Below are 24,212 nucleotides of genomic sequence, written 5' to 3' on the forward strand. Positions count from 1 at the left end.
GAGCCCAATAAAGAAGCTGAGCTATTAGATTTTGAGGCCCAACACTGCCGTGCATTTGGCAGATTCCTGCATGCTATTAGCTTTCACATTTTTTCTACTTTGTGATGGTGATTCTTACATGTAATTATTTCTCTTCTGGAAGGCTAAATTGGCACTGTGTGACTTGTGTTGGCTTTTGACAACGTCAACATCTGCTTCCAAGCTGTCGGTTACATATTAAACGGGCATTACTTTTTTGTAATTATTTTTTAGAAAGCAGTTTTACTTTCTGTCCCTCGCAGCTGTCTGATTTTATATACTGGGGTCCTGACTTCTCTCAGCCAAAAAAGAAGGGGGGGTGGGAAGAAGCAATGAACTACTCTTGAAGAGCACATCAGCAAAATGCCAGGTGCTCCGTAACATGTTACTTGACAACAGGTCTGATGCTAAAAATGTACTTAGTTACAGTATTTGTAAAACTATGGAAACAAAAGAAAACACAGTATTTGTAAAAGCTGTACATTTCTGTATGTTGGAAGTAAAAAAAGAAACCTCTCTAAAGTTCCCCGTCTGATTCTTTGATGAAACTCAGTTCTTCACATCTGTGGCAAATCCTGAACGCTGCTCTGTTTGGGTATCCCCAGGAGCTGATGTTGTTTTGCTTGTATCCAGTTACTTTTATCACTGACATAACTCAAACCTTTTCCTGTAGGCCCAGCACTTGCTGTTCAGTTCTATACCATGATGTAGTTTGGCAGCTCCACAACTTAAGCCAGTTCTTTAACACGGGAAGGGCTCGTTGGCACTGGGAGCAACTGGGGAAGAGCGATTCCTCCTCCTGCAGCTGAGCATTAACCAGTCCAGTTTCAGGTAGTTATTACTAATTGATTTTATTTCAAATCACCACTGTAAATAATAGAAAAATAGAATCTTCTGTTTACAAGTCGATTTGATGCCAAGAGTGGCACAAAAGTTTACATTTCCTTTGCTGGAAGAGATTAAAAATAGAGTGCACAAAAATGTTCAGGCTCAGACTTTCAGGCTTAAAGAAAAAAAAATGCAGCATTATAGTAGCATATTAAAGACTAGTTTCCCCTTGCATGGAAGCAAACTCAGATACTTTTCTTTTTTTCACTGTGCAAGTATGTGTTCAAGTAAAACATCCAGTTTTCAGCTGAGATGTTCAGGATGTTGGGCTGCCTGAAATAGCGAGCATGGCCCCAGCTCCCTGCTGGCTGCTGCCCCCCATGAGGGAAGGAGAGGCAGTTGCAGCAGCAGGAAGCAAGAAGGGCTTGCTGCAGGGACCCTGTGCAAGCTGAGGGAGGGCAGCCTGGTGCTGGGAAGGCTGAGCAGACTGCGGTGCAGAGCCCAGTCCAGGGCTCAGTCGGGTCCTGCTGCCTCCTCCATTCATTCCTCAGCCCCTGGGAGCTCAGTGCTGCAGTACCTCTGGCTGAGCCGTGCAGAGCATGCTGCTCCTGGGAGGTAGGAGAAAACAGGTTTGTGCTGAGGTGTGTGCACCAGTGAGACTTTTCCTGTTGCTGTGCAGTACTGAAAAGACAGTGCTCATTAAGCATCTGTTAGATTAGTCCTAGGACTAAGGATTCAGTAAGAAAACACTGGCCCTGCAGTCAACATAAAGTTTGGGAAGGAAAAAACAAAAGGCACAAGAAAGCCACAATCCTGTGTCAGCCTTTGAGCCTACCACTGTGGCCATGAAAGAATGTTGTGGTTCCACTGTGTGTTGTGCCTGTTTTAGCATCTTAAAATCCCAGTTTTTGTTTAAAGGCTGATCTTACAGGAGAACTGCAGACAACCATAGAACAGATGTAATCCTTAAGGCAGCTTCCTTACACCTATCTTCATGCAGGAAGCAACGTGCAGTTTATCTTACCTCTCCAGCATACTTATCGACTGTACCACTGTGTGACAAAGGACCTTTCTGAAGTACCCATGGCTCCATTTCTGCTGCAGCTGTGGAACTCTCTCCTATGTGTGTGGAAGCTGGCCCCATGACTTGTGTCCTCTCATGGCAGCTCTCATCTGCCCCAGTCAGAGCAGGTGGGGATGCGAGGGAAGCCAGCCATGTTCTCAGCAGGGCTGGGCAAGAAGCAAGGGAGTTCTCAGACTAAAATATCGCTGCCGCTCTTGGGTTTGTCGGCAGTTTTACACTCTAGGTCTAAAAATTCTCTGGAACAGTCAGTGCTGAATGGCAGTATAAGGTGCGGAGTAAAATACCTCTTCTCTCTTCCCATCCGGGACTCTAAAGGAGCGTCTGACTTTGGTCCTGAGCATCCTCTGCTTCACAGGCAGCACATGTGGAGGTACGACTGGCCTCCCCGTTCATCTCCCTCAGGGCGTGATAGCGATAGTCACCACCTCCGTGTTGCCTCTCTGACCTGGCCTTGAGATAAAGGCCCACGTTTCCCATGGCACTAATTACAAGAAGCAGAGTCAAGGCAAAGGTCACGGAGATCCAGGTTCTTCTAGAAGACAAAAGAGAAATCCATGTAAGCAACATCTCCTCACCTGCTCTCAAATGTTCCAACACACAAATGTTTTCCTCAAGGTTTGTACCCGCTGCCTTCTGTCATCACAAGCCTGTGGCTCTGCTCTCAGGTAGGCAAGAAGTGGCTCTGTGAAAGACTCTGGCAGCCACAGCTGGAGGATATTCTCTGCTTTACACTCAGTTAGCAAGTACACCGACTTTGCCTGCAGAGAGGCTGCAGCTTCACTAACAGTGCAGAAGCTGTGCGCTGGTGCTGGGACTGTCCCTGTCCCTTTGTTTCATACACAGTATGTGAGTGGAAGAGGAAAAGCAGCTGGTATTTAAAGTGTAAGCTCCTGAGTGCTAGGCTCAGTGTATAAATAGTCACCGAGGGTGGCTTCAGCTCAGCACTTGTCTTATGATTGGGTTTTAGCAGTTAGCCTCCGTTGCTCTGTGCATGTATATTTGTCTGACCACTAATACACACTTACTCTGACAGAGAGAATTTTTCACTGCTCTTTTCCTTATCTGGGGAAGCCAAACATCGCCAAGCTGGAAAACAAAAAAGAATGCAGGGAAGGAAGTGAGAGGTTAAAATTCCACGTAACAAAGGTAAGCTTAATGAAGGTAACAAAGCCATGCCTTGTAACTAAGGAAACAGAACACTATATGCTAAAGCTGCTCTTCTAAATATTAAGATAAAAAAAACAGAGAAAACCCCCCACACCACCGTACACAGCAGTACCTTTGTTGAGCTGGTCCTGTATTGCCAGTTCATAGGTGATGTTGCAGCTGCCTGTCTCTGGGTTGCAGGGACACGAGTGTTCACACATGCAGAGCTGCTGGCAGTTCGGCCCATACCAGCCCAAGGGACATGCTAGGAAATGGATTACAAAGAAGTCAGCCATTGTCAAACCTCCATGTGGCCTGAATTCATCCAGTCTATCACCCTGCAGCTCCCCCTGGCCCTCAACCTGTCCCCCATGCCTGTTCTGTCAACTGCACCAGCAGAGTGCCAGGCTGTTAGGAAAGGCTCAACCCTTGCATGTAGCTCAGGTGTTCAGGTTACTCCTGGCCTCACAACAGTCTCTGGCATTGTTGCTTTCAATACATTTTTTCTCCCTGCCATCTCTCTGCTACTGTCCTGCTCTTTGGCTTGTAAGTAGGGGGTGAAGGGAGGGTGTAAAGGCCAATCCCTAAAGGGAAGGAGGTACTTGTGTCTGAGGACCTCTTTAGCTGTGCTGAATAATCAGACTCCCAGACTCAAGGTTTCCAGCAGCCTGACAAAGCTATCTGCCTCCCCCTGCGTTCTGCAGCAGCCTGCAAGCACAGAACTGTAAGTTAACTACCATTATTTTGTTTACTTCAAAGAGCTTTCTGTAAAATAGGGATCAGGCTGAGTGTTCTTAGGCTGGGAACAAAGCATCACTAAAGAACCGTGCACAGCAGAAGTTCACACCCACGCCATACTTGACTTCGTCCTGTGGGCAGAGCAGGCTGCTCAGTGAGGTTTGCAGGAGCCTTGAGTACTTCGGGGAAGCTGCAGTTGCACAACTGAATGAGTCGCCAGCTCTGCTACTGCTGCTGTATGTGCACAGCTGGAGTTCTAAGGCTGGAAGCCAGAAGGGCCCTCAGGAGCCTTTGCAAGTGCTGATTTGGCTCACCTGAAGGCTGAGCTCTAGGCAGAGCCTTGCTGCAGCACCTTCAAGGGAAGGGCATTCAGGTATTTGTGTTCTACACTCAGGAGCTTTGGGAAAACAACGCTTTTCTGGGCAGAGACTCAATAGGGATCCATAGCTTTCTAATGATAAAGAGAAATCCCTTTTCCTCTCTGCTCCCTCCTGTTCATTTTAGCCAATTCAGGTTGGACAGGAAGACCCTTAAGCTGTAAGCCACCAACTTACACTCCAGCTGTGAAGCTGACCTCACACTTGCTTTGCCAACATGAGGCAGCTCAAATGAGACACAAAAGCTTCTCCCCAGCCCAGGCTATTTCCCACAGCAGCCCTTACCATGCTCACAGTTGGTGCCATAGTATCCAGCTGGGCAGGAGCAGGCTCCATGCACAGGGTCACACGAGCCACCGTTCTGGCACTGGCATTTCTGGCTGCAAGCATTCCCATAGACACCGCTCGAACAGACTGCAGGAGGTGAACAGAAATCTCAACAGGCCTCATCACAACCTCACCCCATGCTTGCAGCACAGAGCATTCCTTGGCCTTGCTGATGCTGCTCAGGAAAGCAGCCGGGTCTGGCTCTGTGGGGTAAATAACTCCCAAGGATGGTACTCCGCAAAGAAATAGTATAGGTGATGGTATATTTTAAGTAGTTCTATATAAACAGTATACAAATAATACAAAACAGAAGATGGCTCACTTTCAGGATGACAAGGCTCGCAGGGGACTCCACGTGGGAGGGATCTCCAAGAAGAGATCCTTCCCTGGTGGTGGTCAGCCCTTAAATGGGGTTTGGGAGAGGTGGAGCCAGGCTCCACCCCTTCCACTCACACAGGTATACCACCTTCACCTGTGCCCCCATGGCTGACTCGTTGCTCACCTCAGGTGGCCAATCAGTGGTTCAGGCCGTGATTCAGCAGTTCCCATACAGGCTCTCAACCAAGGAACAGCATGTCTCACCCAGAGAGCAGGTGCCAGGAAATGGACCGTTTGCAAGGGGCTTAAATTAAAATGGTTCATACTGACCTGACTGTAAATTCTCAGTTAAACTCACACTGACTAAGGAGAGCGCACTGCAGCCTCCCCCTATGCTGCTCCCTCTTGGAAAAGGTTGCTGGAGGGACCTCCCCACCACCACAGGCAGCGTGCCCACAACAAAGAGGTTCAGACTATCCCCTTGTTGTCTATGAAAAATTAGAGTGGAGTAGAAATCAGCATCACCTTTGCTGCAGTTGCTGCCCACCCAGCCAGCATCACACAGGCATCCAGCTGTGTAAAAACAAACAGGCATTAACAACAACACAGGCTTAGAAATAGGAGGTTCTCAAAATTAGGATCCTTGAGAGCAGGTTGCCTGTGCCAGGGAACCCACAGCAGTCAGCTTAGGCACAAACACCCCACCCATTAGACCTGCCCACCACACCTCCCACTGATTGGATTTGAAGAGATTAACTCGGGGTCAACTACTGGCAGCAGCCGTATTCCCAGAGAGCTCTGTGCAGCGGGGACTCACAGGCAGTGCATGTGCCATGCAGGCTGCAGTTGGAAGGGCCGCAGTCCAACGTGTCACAGGCTGGGCCTCTCCAGAAGTCCCCAGTGCAGTGGCACTGGCCCTGCACGCACTCCCCATGGCCGCTGCAGTCGGCAGGCTCACAGGCAGGCTCGTGGACACACACAATGGTTGAGATGCTCCGAGGGCAGCGCCACATGTTGTCGAAGGAGCTGGGAACAGAAGATGGGCACTATGAGGTGTGCGAGCACTTTGCTGCTCCCAGCCCTACATGAAACAGGTCGATACAAGCACAGATACTCAGCCTGATTCTCACTGGCAGAGGAGAATGTCAATAATATGAAATCAGATTTGAGTCAGGGTTTTAAATAAGTATGAACTCCCATTGGACAGGAGTCATTTCAAATGCAGCATTGAAAGTAACATGCAAGCAAAGTGTCTCCTTAAGCAGTCTTAGCTTTCCTAACTTCACCGTTTAACATGCCTTTATTTGAATGGTATTTGCCTTGATGAAGTGACAACACTGCAGTAACAGTGACACTTGGTTTTCAGCAGCCAGACTGCAATTAGAACTCTCTGTCATTTCTTGTTTACAATCAGAAACAGCCAAAAACCTAAATCTAACATTATTCTTTAGGCACTCTGACATGAGGCACGACAGGGTCTCCAAGTCAGTTCTTCACTTCTATAACAACAATCTGTTTACAGATCTCTGCTAATTTGAGTGAGCGTGCAGCTCTGAGCCTCTGAGGGAAGAGCTGCTTTCATACCCCATCCCCATGTCACACCAAGCAGCATTGCTGCACGTCCTAGATGACCAAGGGGAAAAAGCGGGGAGTCACTAAATGATTTTAGAGATGCTCTCTCTTAAAACCTGACATTTGCCTTTACGCTGTGAACTCAGCAATGCCAACAGAGCCCCCTGCTGACCAGCACGGTGGGACTGAGCTCTGCACACCGACAGAGCTGTGCAGCAGCACCTACCAGTGCTCGGACGGGTAGCTTGCCAGGGTCCCGTTCAGCACCAGCGTTGCTGACCCTCCACCATCCAGGTTGATTGCATTGATGATTCCCTGCTGTTTCAGAAACTCGGCCATTTCCCAGAGGTTGATCCTGCAAAAGCAGACGGTTTTTCACTGGTCATTTATGCTACTGAATGATGCTGCTGTGCCAGAAGCTTGGTCACTTTCCTCAGCAGAAAGGGAGCAGCTCTCCCATCCCAGATACCCTGACCCACTGCCTGAAGGCTGCCATAGCTTCCTGTGGCTCTGCCTCCCTAGTGCCACCAATTGTCAAGCAGTGCCTTCAGTTGAGCTCTTGAGCTCTGCACTTACAACTCATTACTGGAAGTCACACAGTCCCACCAGCTCTGGTGACAGAATTTAAAGACTGGACATGCACCTGCCCTGGGGGTTTACCACAACCTTGGCCTTACCCTCTAGATTCCGTCTGTCCATCCACGTGAACCAAGACCAGCTGTCCCTGACTGTCATGTCCCACTGCAGTCCTGGCTGATATCACGTTGATGAACTTCTCAAAGGTTCCTGTGCAGGAGAGGAAATAATTCACACGGCAGCTGGGTGACAGAACTGGCTGTTTAGACACAATTGCCTGCAAAACAGCTCCCAGCAAGGAGCTCACTAAACTGGGACACAATGAGAACAGAGCCCAGGCTCCTTTTCTTCATCCAAGAAACCTAGGAATCATATTTCCAGAAGCACTCCTGTCAAGTTTCTATCTGGCACCAGACAAAGGAAGGGGATTCAGACTCCCTTGGTTTTTAACTCCTACAGGAGATATCCTCTGCTTTGTATCTCCAAACAAACCATGTTACCACTCGTACAGTTCTAAGCACATTATCTTCAAGGCTGAGCAGATGAGCCCAGCCTCACTGTGCAGACAGCCTATTCCCAGTACTGCACTTGGTGTACACTTAAGGTAAAGCAGCACAGAAGACATCTGGATCTCTTAAATAAGTAGCAACTAGACAATAATTTCCAAAGCTCCCCTCACCTTCCAGCAGTCTCATTAGGAGCACAATCTTACCCAGGGTAAGTACAGTATTTACCTGTGGTTTGAGTTTCATCACATTCTGCGATCTGACTCTGATTGATGTACACTTCTCCATCTCTCAGGAGCCAAACCACCCCACTCACAAGCTGCACAAAGGGGTTTGCTTGATCCAAGACATCCTCCTCAGACAGGTAGCTAGGAGAAAGACAGCAGGAGGGGTTACCCATAGTCACAGTGGTGTCACATAAATGCCTCTTCTGCTGCCAGCAGGCTCCAGAGGCAGGGAGAAGGGCAGGAGGCAGCTGAATGAATGCTAGCTACATCCAAAGCTAGAGGCCAAGCAGAGCAAACCATCCCTCAGCACCCAGAGTGGATCCTCGTCTCAGCTCTTACATACAAAGCCACTGTTAATGACTGTCCTGGGCCACTATGCACAAAATAGCTCCTGCTAACAATATGGTCTGTGGACCTGAGCCAGGATAAGGGCAGAAAGCATCTGGCAGACCATGAGGACAGAGCCATTGCCAAATACTCAGGGATCTGGGGAAGTACCTTTAATACCTCGGCATCTGTCAGCTTCCACTCTGCAGAGCAGTGACACCAAACAGCCTTTGAGGGGCTTTTCAGCAACAGCAACCAGTCTGCCTGCAGCTGCACTCAGGGATGCTACCTGCTCCCTCCATCTGGGAAAGCTGCCTCACCTCTCCCAGACAGCAAAACCTTCCCCTGGCAGGCAGCAGGAAGGACTGTTCAGCTACCACCTGCACAATTAGGCTTTGTGTCACAGTGGGATGCTTCCCAAGGTATATTCTCTCAGAAATGAGGGTGCTGAGCAACATCTGGCTCATCAAAACCTGCTGCTTGTTGGCATCTGCAACACACAGAACACAGCAGCAAAGGTTGGACCTGAACAGCTGTACTCTCGCTGTAAGATCTGTCAGTGTTTTCTGGTTTAATGCCAATTGCTTCCTATGCCCCACACACATCTTGTGGGAGCTGGATGCTTACCTGTTTCTCTTTTAGAGTGTGTGACTGTAGCTGAGCAAAGTATCCTTGTGTGTAGAAAAGCAAAACTGAAAATTCCTGAGTGGAAAACATGCAGAAAGAAACCCCTTTAACAATGGGAAGCGAACGCAGAATGACCACAGCCGAAAACTGATCAAATCACAACAGCACCTTGAGCACGAGCAAAGCTTTTAAAGCTTTTAATTACCTAAGCCCAGCCTGGGTGGTAGAGGCAGTGTCCTCGCTAGGCTGGCTGTAACAGTGTGCCCCAGTGTGCTGTCATACTGACTGTCACATAGTGCGAACTGCTTTCCCCTCTGCCCTGACAGTCCATATTACGTACATCAGAACTGCTTCTAGCACTGTACTTCAGAATCCTCAAAGATACAGAGCAGACAACTCACACAGTGCAGTGATTCCCTTTAACAATGAAAATCCCGCAAGAGCTGGAGAGAGGCAGGAACAGCTGAGAGTAAGAACTCTGCAGAAGCCTCCTTGCTAAGGTGGAAATGCCACCAGCCCTGCCAGCTGCAGTCCCTCAGCCACGTGAATTATGGTGGTGGGTTTAGGGGCTCTCAGGAGGTGGCAGTGTGCTGAACAAAGATTCGTACCTTTAGATATAGCAAATATGTACTTTTGTCTGAATCAGGATGACCACCCTTGAAACTGCTGACGTGATTAAGGAAAGCTACTCTTAATCACAACATGATGACTAAACTCGTCACTGAAGATAGGAGCATCTTGAGAAAGCACGTAGTTGATTAACACATCTAGCACAGCCTGCAGGGAGATCAGCCCTATCTTTAAGTGACCAACTGTAGGCAGGAAAAAACCGTGGACAGTGATAAAGTCATAAAAATATGTATAAAGAGATAGCACATCCCAGGATTTTTGTGAAAGCTTTGTGGGAGACCAACTGGCACCCAAACTTGTGCAACCTTGTGAGAACTGCTCTCTACAAGTTCCTGAAAGCAGGCTGTGGCAAAGTGGGGGGTCAGCCTCTTCTCCTGTGTTAACTACTGACAGGATCAGAAGAAATAGCCTCAAGGATGGGTATTAAGAAGTTTCTTCTCTGAAAGAGAGGTCTGAAAGAGGAGCTGGAACAGGCTGCCCAGGGAGGTGGTTGAGTCACTGTCTCTGAGAAGTGTTCAAGAAACATTTAGCTGTTGTACTGAGGGACACAGTTTAGTGGGGAAATTTGATGGTAGGTGGACAGCTGGACTGGATAATCTTGGAGATCTCGTCCAGCCTTGGTGATTCTACGATTCTGTTACTCAGTCTGGAGGAGGCCCAGGGGAGACCTTTCACTCTCTACAATTCCTGAAAAAGAGGATGTGGCAAAGCAGGGGTCAGCCTCTTCTCCCAGGCAACAAAAAGAGGATGGCAGGGAACGGTCTCAAATTGCATTGGGGAGGGGGGTTCAGGTTGGATACTAGGAAAAATTTCTTCTCAGAAGGTGAGGTATTGGTTCAGGCCGCCCAGGGACATGGTAGAATCACCATCTCTGGAGGCGTTCAAGAACTGTGGAGACGTGGCACTGAGGGCAGTGGTTACTGGGCACAGTGCAATGGCTTGAGGTTGGACTTCATGGCCTCTGTAAAGCAAGCAAAGGCGGTGACAGAGCCTTTACGTGAGGTACAGGCGCTACAGAAAGAGATACTAGAGATAAGGGGAATGAACTCACCCCTCCCACCTCTCATTCGAACTCTGGCGCACATGAAAAAAGGGAGCCAGGGAGCCAGGGAGGGTGGGTGGGAGGGCAACCCGTGCATGCTCTGAACATATCTGTGCTCCTGGAAGCACCGCAGAGACGGGGACAGCAAGAGGATGGGTGGACCTGGGTTCCTCCGCTCACTCAGATGCTCATTCACTGGTTCAGGCTGTGACCAGGCAATCCCACTACAACCTCAGAGGTCTTTTCAAACCTTGATGATTCTATAAAGGAACACCTCATCCCTACATATGAGATCGGCTTACTGCACAGCAGGTAACAAATCACGCCTGAGCAGTGCAGTGCACGCAGCAACGAGTGGGGAGAGGCGTGTGAACCCCCCATCCTTACCCGAACACCATGGTGCCATCCCTGCGGATGCCGAACTGGGCGTTCTGCAGGCCGCGGGCGTTGCGCACCAGCCTGCCGTCGCTCACCACGTTCCCCAGGCACTCCCCGCTGCTCATGTCGAAGTAACCGCCGTTCTGGGCCACCAGGCAGCGGCCCAGCCGCGCCGTCTCCTCCACGGGGACCCTACGCTGCTCCTCACAGCCGCCGGCACCGCCGGGCTCCAGCACCGAGAAGGTCCTCAGCGGGTTCCTCACGAAGGTGAAGTGGCCGTACACCGCCCGCCGCCGCTCTTCGGCCGAGGGGACGTAAGAAACGAAGGTCCGGGTGGTGGCCACGGGCAGCCCCGTGCTGTCGTCGCCGGGCCAGGCCTCGTGCGTCACGTTGCCGTGCCGGACGGGCTGGCAGGCCCTGACGTGCCGGTGGCCGTGCCGCGGCCCGTGCTGCCCGGGCGGGTAGGGCCGCAGCAGCCGCCAGCCGGAGGCGGCCCTGGAAGACAGCACCGCGGCGTCACAGAGGCCTCCGTTTCCCCTTCTACCGGCGAGACCCCGGCCGAGGGAGGCCGGGCCCCGGAGGAGCCACTCACCCGGCGCCGCCCGCCGCCTGCAGCCAGCCCAGCGCCGCCACCACCGCCACCGCCAGCGCCCACCGCCGCCGGCCCGCGGCTCCCGCCAACGCGGAGGCCGCCATCTTGGCGGGCGCACTGCCGCTAGCGCGCCCCCTGTCACTGAAGAGAGAACACGAGTTTGGCAAAGTCTGACTTTGGTCCTGAGCATCCTCTGCTTCACAGGCAGCACATGCGGAGGTACGACTGGCCTCCCCGTTCATCTCCCTCAGGGCGTGATAGCGATAGTCACCACCTCCGATGTTTTCCTCAAGGTTTGTACCCGCTGCCTTCTGTCATCACAAGCCTGTGGCTCTGCTCTCAGGTAGGCAAGAAGTGGCTCTGTGAAAGACTCTGAAAGGCTGCTCTGGCAGCCACAGCTGGAGGATATTCTTCTCTGCTTTACACTCAGTTAGCAAGTACACCGACTTTGCCTGCAGAGAGGCTGCAGCTTCACTAACAGTGCAGAAGCTGTGCGCTGGTGCTGGGACTGTCCCTGTCCCTTTGTTTCATACACAGTATGTGAGTGGCCCATACCAAGGAGAAACTTGGTAATATACCACAGACCCATACAGGAAGGGAAATACCCTATTCCAGAAGATGCCTGGTACACGGATAGATCAAACAGAGGGAGCCCAAGTAAATTGTGAGCTGTTGCATACCATCCCTCAGCTGAAATGAGATGGCCCTCAGAGGGGAATGGGCAAAGTAGCCAGTGGGCTGGGCTACAAGCTGTGTGGTTATAACCAGGCAACAGTGCATTGAGTGTCTGCACAGGTCTACCAAGGGCTCATGTTTTGGAGAGCACAGTGGGCCCGTCAGGATTGGACAATCTGCATGTGACCTATCTGGGGCAAAGGTACAGGTGTATGTTACGTGGTTAGACACAGGACAGTATGAGCACACCACATCTCTGGACACCAACCCTTGCAGTCACCAGGCAATGATGAAGCTGGCTTGAATTAGATGGCTGGAAAATGCAACAGCAGAAGGCATCACCCACTGGCTGCATCAAAAACTGTGGCATGCAGGACAAAAGACCATGTAGACAGCAGCTAAAGTGTAGGGACTGGATCTTCAAGAACATAGGTCTCAACTGCCTGGAGAACCACGCCATTAAGCCCTCTGTGCTTCATGATTGTGTGATTGTAGTGATTGTACATGGAGGTGCCATATCAACTTTGTGTTGTGTTCTGTAGCACTTTCTAGAGTGAAAGGTGTTGCGCATTACTCAGGACCTCCACCTAAAAAGAAGAAACAAAGAACAAGGAAACATATTTCAGAAAGCAGTGAAGGTGAACCAGAACTGAAATTGAGAAAGATTGAAGAGATTGGAGACCAATCTGATCTCTTAATTAATCTCTGCTCTAGCTCATAAGCCAGGAGCAGCATGGAGGAAGATGGATCTGCTCTTTTGGCTTTGGTGACTTCCCTGGGCCACAAGGAGCAAACTTGGCTCTTTCTGCAGCAGCAAGAGTAGAGCAGAAAAGTCCAAGTCCCGGATCCTGCTAGAGCAGCCAGGAGCATTCAGACTGCTGGGCTCCGTCTGTGAAGGAGATGCTCCTTGAGAAATGCAACGGGCTCTTGCAGATTGTGAGATTTGCTTTGCCTTTCCCTCGCCTTGTCTTTTTTTATTCCTTTATTGGAGAGCTATCGGGAGGAAACTGGAAACGGTGTTACTCTGGGTGCAGTCTGCGAAGAAACGTGCTCAATGGACAAGTGTAAATCTGGCGTGTCTTTTTCCAGGGGCTTCCCAGGGCCAGCAGACCTCGAAGGGAACTCATCGGGATGCTCCGGGGACGCGGCCAGCTTGGCAAGGAGAGCCGAGGGTGGTGAATCCTCATCAGCTGAAGCCCTCCGTTAGAATACCCACAGCCTCCGCGAGACCCCCGCCCTGGTGGGGGTCCTTCCCCTCCGGGAATCGTGCTGAGCTGAGCCGAGCTGAAGGAGCCGCACCTCCGCTGAGCGCACAGCGGGCGCCGCTTCAGCACCGGCGCGGCTTCCCCGCCGCATGGGGGCGCTGTGGCCGGCCGGGCTCCCCAAGATGGCGGCCGGCGGCGCCGCTCTGGCCGTGGCGGTCGCGCTGGTGGCGGCGGCGGTGTTATGGTGGCGGTGGCGGCGGGCGGTGCCCGGCACGGGCCGGGTGTGCGTAGCGGTGCTGGGCGACCTGGGCCGCAGCCCACGGATGCAGTACCACGCGCTTTCTCTGGCCCGGCACGGGCGCGGTGTCACGTTGTTGGGCTACTTCCGTGAGTGCGGGCGGGCGCTGAGGCGGCGGCCGGGGGTGGGTGTGGGGGGTGAGGGGCCGCGGCTCTCAGCGTCCGCCCGCTCCCACAGAGACGCGGCCGCACCGCGACGTGCTGAGCAGCGGGGACATCCGCATCGTGCCCCTCTCGGAGCTGCGGTGCTTGCGAGGTGCGTGCGGGCGGTGGAGCAGCGGGGAGATTGAGGTGGGATGTTGTGGGAGGGTTCCTTTACCCAGTGGGTGCCGGTGAGGGGCTGGCACTGCTGCCCACGGCTGTGGGTGCCCCCTCTCTGGAGGTGCCCGTGGCTGTGGAGGGGCCCTGCGCAGCCTGACGTGGGGGCACGGCCCACAGGGCTGGGAGCTGGGGGAGCTCAGGGGATGGTGATGTTTCTGTGGCCGCAGGTGTCAGCAGAGCTGCGTGGCAGCTGCTGCTCTGTGATGTGTGTTTGTGCGTGTGGAGCTGTGATCTTCCCACGGGATGTTTTGCAGTTGGCCCAAAGCTTTTGCAGTACGTTGTGAAAGTCGTCACACAGACCGTGCAGTTACTGTATGTGATGCTGAAGGTGGACCCGCCGTCCTATGTTCTTCTTCAGGTATGTTTGTGCATAGGGAGCACTGTTGGTGATGTATTGCAATGCGTTTTTAGAGTTCTTGGACACCAGCCTTCTATATTTGACAAGTACAAAAACCTCTCTGTTCATTAAGATCCTTGAATGGATTGCAATCTCCTTTTTATTTTTCTTTTCACTTTATTCGGAGTTCCTTTTCTCTTACTCTGCTAGATGGTGATAGGACAAAGGGGAATGAAAACTACAGGAAGAGGGATGTAGATTAGAAATTAGGGGGAAGCTGTTCAAGAATGGCTGGTGTAGCCTTGGCGCAGATTGCCTGGAGAAGCTGTGGATGCTCCTTCCCTGGAAGTCTTCACTGTCAGGTTGGATGTGGCCCTGGGCACCCTGATTTGGTGCCTGATGGAGTGCTTGGCAGAGCTGCCTGCAGCAGGGCTCTTGAAACTCTGATCTCTAAGTCTCTTCCTAGCCATTCTGCTACAGTTTTAATTTAGTGTTTGTCACTCGACCCAAGTCTTTGAATATTTTCCTTATTTTTTTAAACAGAATCCTCCGGGTTTGCCCATTATAGCTGTTGCTTGGGTTGCCTGTCTTTTCTGGAGAAGCAAACTGATAATTGATTGGCACAATTATGGATACACTGTAATGAGTCTGAGTCACGGAAGGAATCACCCACTAGTGCGCATTGCAGAATGGTTTGTACAGTGATTTCTCCTCTTTATATACCTTTGCAGGATATGGAACAACGGAAAGTGGGGAGAATATAATTAGCAAGGGGTTGTTTCCATGAACAAGTTCTGGATTCTGATGTTGAACTTCCGTCAGAAAATGTGTTCTTTAAAATGCTTTTGTTAAAGACTTAGGAAGGTGTTGGTATTCTGCAAAATAGACTGAAAATTCTGTCTAGGTGAATTTCTACTGCGTAACGATGTGTGTATGTAGCTTTCAGGAATTAAACTGCTTTCTAAAGTCAGTTGTGAGCAACTTCAATAAATTCCTTTCTTTTACTTTCTATTATATACTGTAAGACTTTCAGCTTAAGGGTTAGAAAGTATTCTTCTTGTTTGTACTTATACACAGAGGATGAAGTGCGGAAAGCACATTCTGTTCTAACAAGTTTAGACTGTAACAAAAATATATATAAAACATTAATTAAATTTAGATGATGGTACCCAATACGGTACAGACTCATGCCGTGTGAGCTACCTAGAAAGAGGAAAATGAAGTCATTAGAAACGTGTCTTTAGGTAGGTGTGTGAATGTTAACAAGACCTGAAAGATTTGCTGGTGTGGTTTAAATGTGTTCCCTTTAGTTGGACTTGTTTGGTGAAGAGAGTGGAGTGTGTATGCAAACTTTGATCTTACTGCCATAACTTTGTCTGCTGTAGTGCCTTTTTGTTTTAATTTATTATTCTCTAATGCTGCTTTAAACTCCAATCCATCTTTAGAGGTAATTTTGTTTCTTGCTGAATCTACATGACTACTTCTTGGGAACAGCTTTAAAAGCTTTCGAGAGTTGTGTTGTTGGGCTTAAAAGGACAAGGAAGTCATATGTATCCCTTCTCATGGATTGTCATTGCTGTAGTATAACAGCACAAGGAGTTCATGAGTGATTGTTAATTAAACCAAAGTTGCTTGGAGCAATTGAGTTCATTTGGTTTCTGTTTGGCTTTTAGTTAGCATCGATACTGGAGAGCAGTTACTGTTTGTGCTGGGACTGCCTTGGGTTCTTACCACCTTTTAATTTCTGTCAGGTATGAGAAGCTTTTTGGGCGTTTGTCTGACTATAACTTGTGTGTCACTAATGCCATGAAGGAAGATCTGTGGGTGAACTGCAACATCAAGTGAGTTAAATACTTCTGATGTTACGTGTGTAATCAAAGCAACATGAAGGTGTATAGCTGTGGTGAGCTTGGGTTCAGAGCAATCCTACAGAAGCAATTTTTTTGTTTTTGTTTTGTTTTTGTGGGTGTGTTTCATCCATTGAATAGACACCTAAGAAGGATGTCCTTTGTACAGGATTAGTGAGTTAAGTTTGTTCTGTTCCTTCAACCTTTAGGAATACAGAAAGCTGAGTCAAATCGTTGTTTTATCGCAATGATTCTCTAGCTTTTTGCATTACGTTGTTGTAGCCTCTTACTATTTCTTTGCCACATGCTTTTTTGTTGGATCTGATGTTTTTTTCACTGGTGAATTTCTTTTGTTACAGGGCAGTGACACTGTATGACAGGCCAGCTTCTCATTTTAAGGAAACACCTTTAGAACTTCAGCATCAGTTGTACATGAAACTTGCCAAAGACTATGAACCATTTAGACCACAGCATGTGTAAGTACAGAGTGCAGTTACAGTCCTTAACTGAATGGCACAAGTTCATAGCATTTAGTCACCAGAAATACCTTTAGATGGGGACACAAGTTCCTGAATATCAATGAGTGGTGGTCTTTGTATGCATTTAGTGTGGAGCAGGTGCTGTACAAGTGCATTTAATTGACACTGGAGAGGCCAGAATAAGAGAAATCATTGAGCTGAGGTAGCACGTGGCTTGGTGTGTAAACTAAGTGGGGTTGGTTGGTTTGTTTGGTGTAAATGTTGGCATGAGTACTGAGGGAATCCGTAACAGAATATCTGAAGTGTGAAAGTAGTTTAATACCTTCTGAACTAGTTGGCACTGATTGAATGCTGCATTAATTGCATTAATTTAGGGCTTGTCTTAATAATGAACTCTCCATCCATTTAATATGGAGAGTTTTCAAGGTCTTGCTCTGAGCATTGTTTTCTTCTGGATATGTGCAGGATGTCTGCTGTAGTGGACAGCTTAACAGGCAGCTGCTATACCAAACTAATGCCTGAATTGAAGGGGAAAGCCATCGTCCTCTAATGTGTTTTTGAGACAGAACTGGAAAGAGTTGAGAAAGCTGCCTTCTTGAGGAGAACACAGCTTTAGAAAAAGGGAATGTGCTTCTAGCAGTGGCATCACTAGGCATATGGTAGCAGTAGGACAGGTTAACACCATTCTCCTTCCCTCAGGGGTGTCTCTGCAGTAATGACTATTTCCGGAGAAGTTGGGCACCAAATCTGAAATGAAGTTCTTGGAAATTCATGCCTGTGAGGCACTGCATTTCCTTCTGTGTTTGCTGGCTGTGTTATGTAGTCCATACTCAGAAAATTCTGTTCGTGCAGCGCAGGGTCTGTCAGTTGGAATGCTGAGAGGTCTGCCTTTACAGAAAGGGATGAGAAGAGCGGGGATGTGACAAAAACCGGAGGACGGCCAGCTCTTCTCATCAGCAGCACGAGCTGGACAGGTTTGTAAACAGTTTATTTTTAGTATTTCGGCACTTAGATAAGATAAAATTGGGTGTGTCTGTACTTCCCCATGCCTGACACTTACCATGCTGTATTCCCACCAGAAGTAGCAGAGGTACGATTTTCTTTCCTTTGGCTGGAAGAGTTTGAAGATGGGTGGCACGTGGTATACCTCAGTGGCTAAAAATACTTTTTGTTTAAGATATTTCCTACTTTTTTATTTTTCATCCTAGACACAGTACCTTCTTTTGTGGTGAAAAATCTGTTCACATATTTCTGATACGTCAGTTACATAATATTTTGCTTTTCTTTTTTAACCTCTGTATGAGAAAGGGGGCTATGAGGTGAAACCAATCAGGTGCTAACAGCATGGCAGAATTGTCTGTGTTTTGGAATGAGCAAGGCAGTCTGTGGCCTTAAAAATTTATGGTTTCTGTAGCTGAGGAGTTGCTGTGATCTGGACTGTCTTTTTAGGACATGCCACGTTTGTGGCTCATTTGCCTGCCACGTTGCTGACAAGGAAAACACGTAGCTATTGGACTTCCAAAATGAGCATAATTGTGGCATGTTTGTAATGGGAAAAGCATGTTCCATACTTCATTGTTTGAGATAAAAGTGAAGGTTTTGTTATTGTAATTCATTATAAATGCTAAAAGGTGAATGTTGCTAATGAGGCCCTTTCTTTCAGAGGATGAAGACTTTTCAGTCCTTCTGGAGGCGTTAGAAGGTGGGTACTAAGGAATGCCTCATCTGTACAAAGGGGGATGTTTTTTTGCTGGATGGTTAGGGAGGGTTTTTCTAAGTAACACTGCCACTGTATTCAAGTGAAAGTGCAGGCGTGTGTGATTGATTTGCAGTGGTTTAAAAGTAGGAGCTGACACGTGGAAGTGAGGCATCTGAATTCAACTCCAGTTGGTGCTGGGGGAGAATTATATTTCTTGCTTGTAAATTGCAGTTTCTTTTCTAAGCTGTGTGTGTATTCTCCATAGGCCACTGGTGATAGGAAGAAAGGGAATATCCACTATCTATTTAGAAGCTGCAGTTTCTAAATTCATGTATTGAAAAAGCCAATATGGTGTAGTCAAAGAAACGTTTGATGACGAATGCTTTCTGTACATACTGTAATTTATTTCTGTAGAGGTTGGTGGATTTAATGTGTAAAAATTTACTACTATTTTATGAGACACATGTTTATAAAGAAATCACTTGAAGTAGGATAAATTATTTGGACACAGTGACCCACACCACACTTTAATGACTGTTTACGTGGGTTGATAATGATAGGACAAGGGGGAATCGTTTGAAACTAGGACAGGGGGCATTTAGGTTGGATGTTGGGAGGAAGCTTTTCACTCACAGGGTGGTGACACACTGGAACAGGTTGCCCAGAGAGGTTGTGGATGACCCATCCCTGCAGGCATTCAAGGCAAGGCTGGCTGTGGCTCTGGGCAGCCTGCTCTAGTGATTGGCAACCCTGACCATGGCAAGGGGGGGTTGAAACTCGATGATCTTTGAGGTCCTTTTCAATCCAGGCCATTCTATGACCCTTTAGGATCAACCATCCATTTACTTGTCAGCTCTAAACAGGTTTTTACCTTCCCCAGATTATGAGCGGTACATCAATGAGGGAGTCAAGCTTCCAGCTTTAGTATGTGTGATAACAGGTAATAGTTTATTCATGCTGTAATTCTTTCTTTTTGCTTTCTGCTCATAGAGAAGACTTCATGTTCACTTTTGTACTGTTTGCTTTTCTGCTGATGTCAGTGTTGTCTTTATGTGATTATAAGCCAGAGTAGTAAGTTGTAATTGGATTCTTACAGTGATGTGATCATGGTACATTTTGAAAGAGGGGAAGCTCTCAGCCTATCTAGCAAAGCTGTGGGTTGCACCATGCTCAGAATTTAACCTTAATAATTTTAATGTTGATGCTGCAGCAGAAGAAACACAAAGGCTGATGTTTGAAATGCTTTAAGCAAAGTTTTCCTCCTGCTGACGAAGAGACTTCCTCAAACAAAGTTCTGAAGAAAAAAACTGAGTGAATGCAGTGCAGTTATCTTCCTCATTAATAGCAGGCTAAATCTTAGTGTGATTTTTTTTTTAAGGCAAATATTTCTGATCCTGATGGCTGTGAACAAAATGCACCTCAACACTGACTGATATTGACAGCGGGCTCTTTTAGTTCAGTGTCAGTTCAACTTGCTTTCAAGGGGACTTAACTCTTCAGGTGTCTTTTGGAAGATCATGGTTGGTCTGTTTTGATGCCTCTGAGACTACAAGAGTTTGTTGCCTGTACAGCCACATGCACTGATTGCACTTAATGTTCAAACCATCCTGATAAAATCACTACTATCTTTTTTTTTCCCTTATTTTGAAAAGGAAAAGGACCACTAAAAGAGTACTACAATGGACTGATAAAGAAACTGCACTTTAAACATATCCAGATATGTACACCATGGCTGGAAGCTGAGGATTACCCAGTTTTGCTTGGTAAACAGTGAATTATGAAATAGATTTCATTTGATAAAGTGTGGAAAAACAATTCAGCAGAATCATAGTACCTGGTTGCTGTTACTGCCTGTTTTATTTTTTTGTTCCATTTTTCTAACTATGCTGGAGTACCAGTTGCTTGTTCATATCCAGTTTACTCTCAGGATCAGGTCAGAAAAGACATCTCAGTTTTTGGCTGAGTACCCCAAAGAACCTGAAATCCTAAATAATGATGTTTCTGGAATAGCGTTCCCTTGGCATGTTCATAGTATTGCACACGGTTTGATAAGCTCAGGATTGCCATCAGGTACATATCCAGTTTGATCTTGGGTTTCAGATCTGCCAGCTGGGGTGGCTGTAATACGTGGTGTTTGTTTGGGAGTTGTTAAGTCATGAAGATATGTCTTTAGAATGCCATTGTGATTTCTCTGTTCTGAAATCACTTGAATGGTGATCACTTGTGCACCTGGCACAAGAACGATGCAGAACTCTTGGGACAGGTCCAGAGAAGGGCCACTAAGATGATTGGAGGGCTGGAGCACCTCTCCTGTGAAGAAAGATTGAGGGAACTGGGCTTGTTGAGCTTGGAGAAGAGAAGGCTCCAGGGAGACCTCATTGTGGCCTTCCAGTACTTGATGAGAGCATGCAAACAGGAGGGGGAACAATTGTTTGCATGGGTTGATAGCAATAGGACAAGGGGGAATGGTTTGAAACTAAGACGGGGCATTTCTGTTGGATGTTAGGAGGAAGCTTTTCGCTCACAGGGTGGTGATGCACTGGAACAGGTTGCCCAGAGAGGTTGTGGATGCCCCATCCCTGCAGGCACTTAAGGCAAAGCTGGATGTGGCTCTGTGCAGCCTGCTGTAGTGGTTGGCAACCCTGCCCATGGCAGGGGGGTTGAAGCTCGATGGTCTTTGAGGTCCTTTTCAACCCAGGCCTTTCTAATTCTGTGAATAGGAAGATGTCACTACTGAGCTGTGCAGCTTGTCCTGTCTGGGCTGTGGTATCTGTATGTGGGTATCTGTTCTGAGCAGAAAGAAGCAGAAAGGCTGTTCAGGGAGAAAGTGACACTTACAAATTCTCTTCAATTTGATAGGGACTTGCCTGGTATGTTTCTGAATACAATCATATAGTTTAGTATCTCTTGCTCATATTTAGCGCACATCACCCCAGACAAGCACACATATAAGTATGCAGTAAGACCAGAAGAGCTGCTTTCAGAGAATTCAGTCTTGTCTGCTTTGTTTGCTTTTCAGGCTCAGCAGACTTGGGTGTGTGTCTCCATAAATCATCTAGTGGTTTGGATTTACCTATGAAGGTGGTAGATATGTTTGGCTGTTGCTTACCTGTATGTGCAATATATTTTGAATGGTAAGAGCTTGTTTATTCTGCTATAAGCACTATTCTTATGAAGAGTTTAGCAGCTTTTGCTTGTATCAGTGAGATTCCAGTATTATATCATAACAACTTTGATTCAAAAGGATAAACTTCTAACATCCATGTTGTTTTATTTAAGGGCAGCCAAAAATTAACACAGTTTCTACAAACTGTGGAGGATTTAATGCAACCAGCTACCTTGAAAATACTCCATCATCCTGTGTTGCCATATACTTCATTTCAAAACCTTTCAAGGCTTCGTTCTGTGTAGACAGGCCCTTGTTCTGTGAAGAGGTGTAGTAGTCAACCTCACAACATACAGTCCTTTGGGAAAAAGAGCTCTTACAAATAAATAGGCATTAATTGCAAGTATCTCTGATCGTGGGCAGATTTTCCTTATGGGTTAAAGTAGAGCAATAATCTCCTTTTGATGCACATGCAGATGGGTGGCACAGTGACTGAGTGAGGGCCCTTTTGTATTGTACTGCAGTGGTACACTGATAGTTTTTCTTTATGCCAGACTGTCTTTAAATTAAACTTCAGTAACTGCCTTTGGTTACAGTTTGTCAGGAATTCAACCCCTACCTAGGTTCTTCATAGTAAAGATACACAGTGCAACTTTTGAAACGTGTATGTCCTGCTAACTTTTTTTCTTCTGTTTTTTTTTTCTATGACTTTTGTTCACAGTTTACACGAACTTGTGAAACACAATGAAAACGGGCTGATATTCAGGGATTCAGATGAACTTGCAGAACAACTGAAGGTAAAGACATAAGAGATTTTTCTTTTCTGCTAGCCATAACCACAGGAGTGTTAACTATGTGAGCTACATAATTCTCCTGTGACAATCATCTGTGTTTTGCATTCTTAGAGGGCACTGCTTTGCCTCGTGGGTCTTATTGGCCACATTTCTGTTTGAATAAAAATCTGAAGCTGTCAAGAACATTCCAAATGTTTCGATATTTAACTACTTAGAGGGTAAGACCGAAGATCTCATTCTTACTGCAACACTAAAGTCAAGGGTTAGCACAGGCAAAAGCTAGAATTAATCCAAAATAGAATATGATGTATTTTTCTGCGTTATTATTTTAACTTACAGATGCTTTTCTCAGAATTTCCCACACTGGAAAGCAAACTCCACGATTTCAGGATAAACCTTCGTGCATCCAAGCAGCTGAGCTGGGATCAGAGTTGGGACAAGACTGTTCTTCCTTTACTGAGCCAGACTGAATGACTTTTTAAGGGTATTGTGTCAAAAAAGCTATTACATATGTGTACCTCCAGGACTGTCTGAAGTGGTGAATAAACACTTGGGATTGTTTACAACTGTCATTTTTAATTCTTTCATCTTTAAGACACACCTCTTCCCTTACAGCTGGAGCTCATGTGGTTAATAACAGCACAGAAGGTGCAGCTGAGGTTACAAGTTGTGTATAAGTCTTTAGGGAAGATGAAGTTCCTGTGCTGAAGAGACTGATCCTTGTTGTCTGTCTGCCTGTATTGCTTGGGATGAATCTCTAGAGTGGGGGGAAGTTTAGTTACTCTGGGAGCTCGTATGTATGAAGTCTGTTTAGCTGGGCTGCTTGAAGGTTTCTTGTGGCTGAAGGTATTTGAATACATATATAAACTACACCACTTATACCTCCTGTACAGGAAACATATTAATGGGTGATTTTTTTCTGCAAGTGGGAAATTTCTTTTTTAATTTGAATTTTTGTTTGAAATGATGACAGTTTTTTTTCCTACGGATAACATTCTTGGCCAGTCTTCTCTAGGCGAGTACAGAATATCTACTTGTGTTTTTTTGTTTGGTTTTTTTTTAATTAAGATAGAACTACTTAATTCAGAGGATATTTTTCCTTTTTTTTTTTTTTTTACATTGTGTGCAGGAGTACAGAAGCACAGCTACTGCTATGGGACAGCTTTATTGAGCACTGAGAGGAAAGGACACCTTTCAGTGACTGTAGTGCTCATACACTGAAGTAAACATGCCTGTTTCCCTTGAGAAAGGAATGCATATGATGTACTATTTCAGTAGAATAGAAAAGGAAAAATGATGATAATTAAGTATGCGTAATCTAATATGAAAGCGCACTTCACTTTCTGAGCAGTCACCCTGGTATAGCTTTCATCCTTTTGTTTTGTATGCAGACCCAATGTTTACAGGATGCTTTCTGAAAAAAACACCTTTTACTTTATGAAATGGAAGGCAGCTGCTTGAGTGCTTGGTGTTGTCATAGAGTTGCTGCCTGCTTGGCTCTCTTAGGAGTTCCTAGTTCAGCAGTGTTAAGTTGTTGCAATGGATTCTGCACCAGTATGTTCAAAGCAGCTTACAGAGCAATCATGTAATATCTGCTTTTGCCAAGCTAGGCAGGCATTTGCAAAGTTGACCTTTCTCCCTTCACCATGGTTACAGTAGTGTACATACTCTTGCAAAGAAAGCATTGATAGTGATTTAATTCCACTGGTGGGAAGATGATAATCGGAAGCCAAGTTGCTTCCTGTAGGAGTTTGGCAGTTTCACTAGCTTGAATGATCCACAGAGATTTATTTGCTGATTGCTTTTTCTCTACTGTTTTCCAGCAAATTCCTGTCCAGTGTTACAGCAGTCCTCCAAATCCTGAAGGTATTTGAAGGACTCATCTCCTCAGCAGTGATATATGCATGGAAGTAAACTAAGCATTTCTCTAACGTACACAGTGATGCTGATGAAATCTTCAGCAAGGTTTCACCATCCTGTAATGTTTAGTTAAATCCACTATGAGCTACCTAGCCTCACAGAACTACTTAGTGACTTGAAGGCTTTTGTAGCAGGGAAGATAAAAGAAACTTCTATTTGGCTCCTAGTGTGCATTAAGTCCAGTTCTTCCTTATGTGAAGGAAAGGCAGCTAGAAGTAA

The 24,212-nt window shown here is 47.0% G+C and overlaps 2 protein-coding genes across 3 annotated transcripts; one reads left to right on the plus strand and one right to left on the minus strand.

Annotated features, from left to right (window-relative positions):
* Positions 1-500: 500 nt before the first annotated feature.
* On the minus strand, positions 501-11,417 carry NAGPA (N-acetylglucosamine-1-phosphodiester alpha-N-acetylglucosaminidase). Of its 2 annotated transcripts, XM_065732580.1 has the most exons (12): positions 11,314-11,417; positions 10,731-11,216; positions 7,719-7,858; positions 7,086-7,194; positions 6,635-6,763; positions 5,654-5,862; positions 5,362-5,409; positions 4,477-4,605; positions 3,210-3,341; positions 2,956-3,016; positions 2,215-2,462; positions 501-1,454 (listed from the first exon to the last, which is right to left on the minus strand). In XM_065732580.1, exons 1-11 carry the CDS (start codon positions 11,415-11,417, stop codon positions 2,240-2,242), a joined length of 1,770 nt encoding a protein of 589 aa, XP_065588652.1. In that variant the 3' UTR covers positions 501-1,454; positions 2,215-2,239. The 2 variants fall into 2 exon arrangements, with proteins under 2 accessions (XP_065588652.1, XP_065588651.1); XM_065732579.1 differs by having other exon boundaries at positions 503-2,462.
* A 1,958-nt stretch (positions 11,418-13,375) lies between these two features.
* Positions 13,376-22,838, plus strand: ALG1 (ALG1 chitobiosyldiphosphodolichol beta-mannosyltransferase). Its single transcript, XM_065732624.1, has 13 exons — positions 13,376-13,580; positions 13,669-13,746; positions 14,066-14,169; positions 14,692-14,840; positions 15,900-15,989; positions 16,355-16,471; positions 17,327-17,448; positions 18,138-18,176; positions 19,054-19,113; positions 19,826-19,936; positions 21,193-21,307; positions 22,001-22,076; positions 22,413-22,838. The coding sequence occupies exons 1-13, from the start codon at positions 13,376-13,378 to the stop codon at positions 22,545-22,547; spliced, it is 1,401 nt and encodes a 466-aa protein (XP_065588696.1). The 3' UTR covers positions 22,548-22,838.
* Positions 22,839-24,212: the final 1,374 nt, after the last annotated feature.

This window comes from Cyrtonyx montezumae, unplaced genomic scaffold (assembly GCF_038088225.1).
Source record: "Cyrtonyx montezumae isolate F1298 unplaced genomic scaffold, pur_monq_1.0 scaffold_16, whole genome shotgun sequence".
Taxonomy (NCBI): domain Eukaryota; kingdom Metazoa; phylum Chordata; class Aves; order Galliformes; family Odontophoridae; genus Cyrtonyx; species Cyrtonyx montezumae.

Coding starts and splice junctions, on each gene's coding strand:
- NAGPA (XM_065732580.1), bottom strand. CDS start 11,417: ATGGCGGCCTCCGCGTTGGCGGGAGCCGCGGGCCGGCGGCGGTGGGCG. Junction 6,764..7,085: donor GGACAGACGGAATCTAGAGG/GTAAGGCCAAGG, acceptor CTGCTTTTGCAG/GATCAACCTCTGGGAAATGG. Junction 5,410..5,653: donor GCATGGCACATGCACTGCCT/GTGAGTCCCCGC, acceptor GTTTTTACACAG/CTGGATGCCTGTGTGATGCT.
- ALG1 (XM_065732624.1), top strand. CDS start 13,376: ATGGCGGCCGGCGGCGCCGCTCTGGCCGTGGCGGTCGCGCTGGTGGCG. Junction 13,747..14,065: donor GGAGCTGCGGTGCTTGCGAG/GTGCGTGCGGGC, acceptor GATGTTTTGCAG/TTGGCCCAAAGCTTTTGCAG. Junction 19,114..19,825: donor TTTAGTATGTGTGATAACAG/GTAATAGTTTAT, acceptor TATTTTGAAAAG/GAAAAGGACCACTAAAAGAG.